The 9348-nt window shown below is 32.8% G+C and overlaps 1 protein-coding gene across 1 annotated transcript; it reads left to right on the top strand.

Annotated features, from left to right (window-relative positions):
• Positions 1-5250: 5250 nt before the first annotated feature.
• Positions 5251-7875, top strand: LOC134233142 (uncharacterized). The gene is made up of 4 exons (XM_062715134.1): positions 5251-5878; positions 6009-6071; positions 6746-6790; positions 7738-7875. Exons 1-4 carry the CDS (start codon positions 5263-5265, stop codon positions 7758-7760), a joined length of 747 nt encoding a protein of 248 aa, XP_062571118.1. The 5' UTR covers positions 5251-5262; the 3' UTR covers positions 7761-7875.
• Positions 7876-9348: the final 1473 nt, after the last annotated feature.

Below are 9348 nucleotides of genomic sequence, written 5' to 3'. Positions count from 1 at the left end.
TAAGCATTCTGTGTAGATTGGTCATACCGTGTGATCCTTATTATGACCAGGTAAACTGAAAACCCAGTGAACAATTCAGTTTGGGAATAATGGCCTAACAATTTGTTCGAATATTTGACCGAACGACTTGATATTCGCAGAAAAGGTCATTGTGTTATTTTCCATAAGGTTGACTTTAGACAAGAATACTGGTACTGGTATATCCTTGCATCACCAATTTTTCTAAAACGTGCTTCGTTTTAAAATAAGTCCGGGTGTATAAAACATGCTTTTCGAATAAACTTTTCTAAACACATTATGCAGGTGATAGTTATAGCATTGTATATAATATAAGTAAGGGAAGTTAGTGATTGAAAAGTTAGATTTTTTGTTTCTTATTAAGTTTTTTGTTAGTGTGCCATCCCTTTCGTTTTCAATTAAAACATTCAAACGTAACATACGTGTTAATTTCTGTGTTATATGTTATTTAGAGTTTCAATTAGTCTGCAGTCTACGTTAGAACTAAATTTTATATTGTAAATTGATGGGTATAACTAATAGATTGTACGAAATCTAACTTAGCTTCTCACAAATATTACACATAAGCCGAAACATAACGTTGCAAACTTTGACATTATCAGATACTCAAACATTTGAAGTACATGTATATCATTGCCATATTTTGGTTTTTCATTCCACTAATATGTCACCAACCAAATGAAAATGATATTATCATGGAACTGTATATGATGAAAAATTTACATCAGATTCAGAATCCATCAATTTCTACATTGACGTGATTAAAGAGGGTAGGTAATTTAAATCAATTCATTAATTATAAAAAGTAAAATATCAATTCTTCTTATATGTTGTTGTTGTTTTTCAACTTTATAATCAATAAGATTGAGGGGCAATAAGAAAACCATCAAACCTTCTGTATTTCAGAACCCAGAAGTGCAAAAAGAGCTAGATAGATAACATGATCAGTACGGACTGGTCCCTGCCGACAAAGCAGGTAACAACATTGTCTTCGTTTGTAAGGCTCAGAATATGAATTGTATTTTAGAACTTGGATTTGATTCTAAAAGTGGTAATCCAACTTATACTCTTACTCCCCTTTTTAAGGAAATAATCTTTAAAATCATAATTATGTCAGTTTGGAATATTTTTAATATCCCAAAGAACCAAAATGATTTTCAACTACAATATACTTAGTATATATTGGATGCTGAAACTTTATAAGAATCCTTACAAACAAAGATACATAGCGGGTTCCGTTAATGCTCAACCCACCCTCTTTCTGTACTCCAACTGTGCAACAATATATTCAAGAAGTGGTGCAAATCAGTTGTGGATACTTAAAATTTCCAAAGAACTTATGGAAAATTTGAAATCTCATGATTTTACCAAAATCAACAGTTTAAAGACTTACGACTTTTCAACTTTATACACAACTATTCCCCACGATAAATTAAAGTCTGGTACATCCACATGGTGATAGAGACAAAAATGGAACTCGTAAATTCACTTATATTGTCATTGGTCATTTTCAAAATCATAATTTTGTTAAAAAGCATTCTGATTGTACACTTAAGTACTCTGAAGTCGACATCAAAAAGATGCTTGATTTCTGATTGACAATATACCCGGTATGTGCTGATTTTGGAGACCAGGTCTTCCAACAATCTATGGAGTTCCCATGGGTACCAATTAGGCCCGTTATAAGCAGACTTATTTTTGTATTCATACGAAGCAGAATTTGTGCAAAGCCTTATGCGTGAAAAGAAGAAAACACTTACTGTGTCTTTAACTCGACATTTAGATTAACCGACGACGTATTTTCAATTAACAATTGTAATTTCCATTCCTATGTCGATACGATATACATGTATCCTGGTGAGCTTGAGATAAAAGATACAACAGTGTCTGACACATCTGATGCTCTATATATGAACAATTTCTAAAACGAGATAAATTATTGACAAACAAGTTGAAAGAATAAAACAAAACTATATGATAAACTTGACTTTAACTTTTCTATCGTCAACTTCCCTTACTTATGCAGCAATATACCTTCATCACCTGCATACGTAGTATATACATCTCAGTTGATTCGATACGCAAGAGCATGCTCTACGTATGGACAATTTCTAAAACGAGGTAAATTATTGACAAGCAAGTTGATGAAACAAGAATATTAGCAGTCTCGTTTAAAGTCATCATTTTGTCAGTTGTATGGTCGATACAATGACCATGTCAGCAAATACAATTCACATTGAGTCAAATGTTGGCTGACGTTTTTATACTAAGTGTTAGTCCATTCTTTATACACTGAATTGACGACGGATTTTCGCATTATTTCCCGAGCACACGGCGGATGTGACCGGTCGGCAGGGGATGCTCACTCCTCCATGGCACCTGATCCCACCTCTGATGTTTTGGAAGTCCGTGTTTGCTCTTTTCTTATTTTGTATTGTTTTATAGACTTTTGATCTTGAATGCTGCTCGTTATCTTCATGTTTCATTGCATTAACAAAAACATTATGCCCAATTTCAATGATGCTTAAATTGTTAGAAGTGCAACACCTTTTTGTGACATTTTTGAAATCTGAATATTTTTGGAGATCTGTGGAATAAATAATAATGCTTTATGTTGAAAATAAAGACTTTCTTGATAACATTCAAAGTATTGAGTTTTTAATGAGGATATATGTTCTTATAAAATATAATTCATCATCCGTGTGTCACACAACGAGAGCTTGTCATAAGTGCTTTTTTAATTATCTCTATCCGTTTTATCTCAGCGTGATTAGATCTCAACTTTCTGGTTTGTAACGTTCTTTTGTAAAGGGAAATTAATTTCATAGAGACTTCATTAAATGAAATATGAGGGTTTTTTTTACTTTGAAAAAAAAAAACCACGAGAAACTAGGACTAATTTACTATAACAACTGTAATTTATGCCCTTCAGTTTCACATGACATGTCTATTAATAAATTGGCATAGTTAGCAGGCATTGTCATTTCACTTGTTACTGTGAATTATGAAAATAATCAAACTGTAATCAATCTCCAATTTACCCATCGAGATGACTTATAATAGACAATTGTAGTAAAAACTCTCCTTATTTGGAAAAAAAATCGCAGCTACTTAGGTTCCACTCAAAGCTTCCTCTGCCCGAGTTCACTTTTACAGCCAACATCCAATGAAAAAGCTAAGCAATTACACGGATATAATTTTAGTATACCAAATCTTCTTTATCAGGATTTACATCCTCTAATGAAAAACGCTTAACACACCGAATTAAACCGTGGGTCTTAACATATGTTTAAGTGAAAGAAAACACACTTTTAAACTGATTGAAAATGTCCAATACCGAAGGTATGGTTAAAGTACGTTTTATACTTTTCATTTCCATTAATTTTACCATATATTTATTGCAATTTAGTTCCAATAATTAAGGTATAGAAATGACAAGGTAAAATAAAGAAGATTGAATGATCTCCTAAAAATCTACCTGTTCAATAGAAAAGGCTCGTAGCAGATGTGACAAGTCAACATGAAATGCTTACTTCTTCTTGCCAACTTATCCCACCTCTACAATTTCCAGGTGTTTCATGCTCTGATCACAACTTTGATTTTTATGAATGATTGACTGGACGTAAAACAACATTCCCGGTACAATCAATCAATCATAGAAAATCTACAAACAGTGCATTGTTGTGAACAGAGCATGAAACACCTGGAAATTGTAGAGATGGGATGAGTTAATCATATATAAACTGATTTTCAGTGTTTGCATTTTTTTTTTAGACCGATCATCATGTTACCTTCACCTATTTCATTAGATATTTTTGTTTCCATTTTTATAAGCATTGCTTTTAAGGGTCCGTATTTTATGCCCTATTTACATGTTTGTGTTTCTGTTGATTGTTTTATCGATCGCTGTTCGATACCTTTACCTTATTTCAAACAAATAGTTTTATTTTCATTGTTAAATAAACTTAATCTTAATGTATTTAGTTGTATATAATATCAATAGAAATATACAAAATGCCGTAGAGAAACAGTTTAATGTACCCCTCGAGAACATAAATCATTCTTTGTTATTTGTATTCTTTTTTAAAACTCGAATCAGATAACTCAATAAAAACATTTTGCATCCTTTTATTGATAACAATAAAATATCACAGTTTCATCTGTGGACAGGTAAAGTTGTTATCCAATGAAAACACAGTTTAACGTCGGGGATATAATAATAATGTACTTACAAAACAGTTCTCTTCCTTTTTTGACTAAATCAAATATCACACTCTAACTTTGTGTTACAAACATCCTGTCATAATTTGAAATCTTAATCTATTTCCTTCACTACTCTGTGTATTATTATGTTGAACTGAAGCGCCAGAAGAACACAAGAGGAAGTAGAAAAGACTATAAGTTTTAACTTTACGAGTGTTCTTACAACAGCATTTCTGAATATATTACAATTTCAAGTACAATAGTTTCATGTCTACTCTTCGGGACAATAACGTTTAAAGATTTACATTAAATAAAAAGCAAAGTCCTTTATTTTGAAATGTCGTATAAAAGTACATTTAACCAATCAATATAAATCGCGAATCAATCAATTGGAAAAAGTGAACAAATTTACACGTAACACGAATTGATGTTTTTACACATGTTACATTTGTATTATAAATTAATCACGGTGTATAATAGGGAGTGAAACTCGTAATTCTGCGATTTGAAATTGTTTTAATTTCTTGTGGAGCTATATAAAATTTACATCATACAATTATGAACTTCAATGTAGGTGGATATGTGGTTATGAAGACTTTATGACAAGTGGTATTAAGTGAATACAGAGAAAGTAACAGCGACTGAGCCTGCGAGGTCGCTATAATTTTCTGTGTCTGAGGACAAAATTATTTGCAATATTATTTACATACTGCCATTGAGCATCTCCTATTTTATATTTTGATCCTACACATATTTTGGGTTTCCCATAGCAAAACATAGACACTGTGATTATATTCATAGAGGAGGCAGGGGTATCATTTAGTGATCCCATTGCTCATACAACCATTATTTTTAATTGACATAATTAGCAGAAAAATATTCCCTCCAGTGGCCAATAATGTCAATGGGCCCAATTTAGACAGGCCTGTGATTTGTCCTAGAAGTCTTTCAAATAAGAAAACTTCTTACATGTAGGAATTCTTTCTCATAATAGTTAATCTTTCTTTTGAATGTTCTTCAGAGAGACAATAAATAACTTCCATGGCAGCCCCTCCTTACTCGTCTACAGAGGAGCCAACAAATGCCTGTCGAGCCTGTCGACTTCTCCTGGGTCCTTGTACAGATCAGTTTAGGGATGTTTTCCGTCATTTTGTACCACCATCATCATTTCAACACGTAATTCTACGTAAAACAAGTGACCTTCCACGTCTGACAGCACCCCAGATGAATCTCATTTTACCTAGAGGAAGTAGTTATACTGGAAACTATAGTGATATGGACATTTCTCTATTGTACATCCTACTTAGAAACATTTGCAGCATACCACCACACAGCAAAGGCTGGGGAAATGCACCAGACCCTGCTGATAGATCTCTCTCTGCCAGCATTGAACGCGTCCATACAGCCAGAAATCAGTGTGTAATTTCATCAAGTTCAGTCCTCTCCGATGCTGATTTCAACACAATCTGGTCCACTGTCAGATCAGCAGTTGTGGACCTTGATTCTTTTCTTAACAACGGAAATCTTTTCAAAAGTCAGGTGGATATTATCAAACAAGAGACAATGGACCCTGTCGGTGATCAGCATTTCATTGAAGAACTGAAGAAACAGATAGAGGAAGATGCACCGACAAAAGAAATAGTGCATGACTTACAAAGTAATTTCAGAAACGTATTGTAAATTTGTAAATTGTAAAATTGTAAAATTTAAAACAATTAAATTTAGCTCCAAACTGATTTAAATGAATTAATGTGCCTTTAAAAAAAAAAACCCCTTACTTGTTTCAGATAAGATAGAGAAAAGTGATGCTGATCGAGTTGAAAAACAAAATGAAATGCAAAGAATTCTTGGTGAGTTTTTGTTGATGTATTTTGAAATATTCCCGCTTAATTCATACAAGCAATGGAATAACTCTTAAAGCAGGATTGATTAAAAAGTATCAATGACAAAAAGGATTTTAACTAGGGTATGCTTTTGAGCTCAAGGGCAAATCTTATTAAACTCAAAATTTATATTTCGATTTTTTCCCCTGCAAATCATGTAGTTTCAGAGTCCCTTCATGGAATAGCAGGAATAGAATTATCATTTTATTAGATTAAACTTTAGATATTCATAACCTGTATCAAGTATTTGAATTTGAAGCGCTTCAACAGTATATGGTGACGTCATTTACGAGAGAAAAATTGTCGAACGGGACGTAATTCACGTAAAACAACCTACTGAAATTATCAAATTATAAACTATATAGAATTGTTGAAAAAGGAAAATTATTCTTAATCAGTCCACCAAAAAATCCACAATAATAATTATTGTCAAATTAAAAAAGGTGACAGAGCAAACTATGATTTGTTTTCATACAAATTACATATGCAAAGCAATGAATGCAATGTGATATATTATCATCATTGGTAAATTGTGACAGTGAAGTCAAATTTAAAATTAAGAGACAAGGGAAATAAATGATATAAACACAACATCATATTTACATTCCTAACATGTTACAATTTTTACACTATATCTTTAGATGAAATCAAGACACCAAAGAGCGTCATCCCTCCAAATGTAAAGGGTATGTATTTAAATCTCCAAAGATTTCCTCTACACTTATAGCTTTTTTTTCTTTCCAGAGGAATACCATATACATTTAGAATTAAACATTGTAAAGAAGTCAATGTATAATTTAACAAATTGTTGAACATTGAAATTACCTCGAGTGGAGTCCATGACCTTTATTAGGAATGTTTTGCATGGTTATTATGAACGTTATATATAATATAATCATGAATCCAAGTCTAGACCCCTCCAACAAACACTCAAGGCTGAACTTAGCTTCTCATCTATCAATATATTACTTATTGGACGAAATTCAGTAAACTAATTTCTAACAAGCGAAATGGTTTCTTTTCTTCATCAGATATTGAAAATTTGGCCTACATTTATCTCAACTAAGTCTCAAATTCCTGGCTCCTGGTTCATATTGTCATTTTTGACGGGTATGGGTTAGGGTTAACCTAGACTAACCTAACCCTAACCCTAACCCGGGTTTAAATTCATTTACGTGTATACGTGTAGCATCTTCAATCTTAGAAAAATAATTGTAAAAGTTGCCTAGTTGGTCTATCTCTGGTCTTTGGTGGGAACAAGTTTTTAATATATTGAATTCGATGTTAGGAATTTCGCTTTTATGACGCATTTTATGTGAAATGAGGGGCAGATCAAATACTATTTTACGATTTTGTTTGAGTTAAAAAGGTTTGAAGTCATAATGATCTTCAAAATTCTATACTGTGGAAATATAAGCATTGCTGATTCATAGATTCTGGATCTCGAGATGACCAAGATTGTCTTTTCATTTTTATACTGGGGTTAAAAATATTGATACACTATCCATATCTTGGCCTAACAACCCATCACATGTAATTTTTCATAGTTACCTTATGTTTTCAAGTCATGATGACAATCAGTCTTGACAAAATAAAAAAAAAATAATCATAAATGATACATTGCTTTTTTTAGATAACCATGAAAAACAAATTTAACAATGGATAGAAGAAGATAAGGTCTTCAGCAAAACGCATAACTTCGAAGAAATACTTGATAAAGTCAAAGAGCGACCCTATTTGACTTTTGTTGGAATCCCAGGATCAGGAAAATCGGCGATGATTCAACATATATCCCTGATACTCCAGAAGGAAGGATATGAGATTGTACCAATTATTGATATAAGAAAAATTGAAGATTATTGTGATTCGCTGAAACCACAGGTTTTTGTTATTGACGATGTAGTTGGCGTATTAGGTCTTCAAAAACAAAAATTAAATCTATTAATCGAGTATGAAACACAAATTTCAGACCCGTCTAACAAAGACACAAAAGTACTGATGTCGTGTAGGGAAACGGTATTTAATGAAAGTCACAGCTACAAATCGTTTTTAACGCATGAGAAAAATGCAATTATGCTGCACAGCTCTGAAAATTCATTAACTGTTGATGACAAGAAAAGAATTCTTCTGAAACATGGTTTAGATGAAAAATTACTACCCGATTCATTGCTGAGAGACACCTCAGGTATGTTTCCCCTCTTATGTAAATTATATTCAAAAGAGGAGAAATTTAGAAACAATGTTGAAAAGTTCTTTACGTGTCCAGTTGAATGCATTTTAGAGGAATTAGACAAAATGCTGCACCAAAACAAGTTATATTATGCTACCTTGGTCTTATGCATGTTCAATGACAAAAAGTTGTTCAGGGAAATATTGAAAAACACAGAAAATACAGCGTTTCATGAAATGAAATCAGATGTTCTTGAAAACTGTGAAGTTGAGAGTTACACAGATGCATTTAAATTTGATAAAGCATTAAAAGCCATGGCGGGGACATATACGCATCTACGTGGTAATGAATATAGCTTTGTCCATGACTTTATTTTTGAGGTCATTGCGTATCACTTCGGCTGTCATTTTCCAGATCTCATATTGAAATGTATTAGCAGTAGTTATATTGCTAACAAAGTGAAAGTTCAGAAATTTACAAAAAATACTGCAGACAGTACAAATGATCAAGCATTTGAAAGTACTGCAGTCAGTGGTGCATGTAAAGAGAAAGAAAAAGTTTCAGTCATTGGTGAGAGCAGTGACAGCATGGCTTTGTTTAATCTCTGTTTAAGATTAAAGGAACACCAGTATCCCATGTTAGCAGAGCGATTGTTGAAAGACATAGAACGTATGGAACTTTATGTCGTTTTCAGGAATAAGGTTTTAAAAGAGCCAAAGGTGTGTCGTTATTTTATTGAGATCTTAAAGAAAAGGTCTTATGTAGGGTGGAAAGCTTTATTTTTATCAGAACTGAATGACGTCTGTAATGTGGTGAGTACGGGAAAACGCTTGACAAAGGAAAGTCTGGTGAGAGATGAGAGGAACAAAGATTGGTACAAACAGTGTGTTCTTTTAAATGAGAACTGCATTTCAGAGAATGCTTACAGTGTGAGGGTTATTAGCTGGGTGATTTATTACGGCCACACTAGGATTCTACAATACATAGTAAAGCAGACAGAATTACACAAAGAAACACAATCTGAACTTTTTTGAATCCATGCAATCCTGGGTTGAACGATGAAATAAAACAAGA

The sequence above is a fragment of the Saccostrea cucullata genome, unplaced genomic scaffold, assembly GCF_032062105.1.
Source record: "Saccostrea cucullata isolate Sc308-1 unplaced genomic scaffold, CSIRO_AGI_Scuc_v1 ctg4203, whole genome shotgun sequence".
NCBI classification, from domain to species: domain Eukaryota; kingdom Metazoa; phylum Mollusca; class Bivalvia; order Ostreida; family Ostreidae; genus Saccostrea; species Saccostrea cuccullata.
The sequence above is the reverse complement of the archived record's forward strand: the minus strand, read 5'-3'. Positions and strand labels throughout refer to the sequence as shown.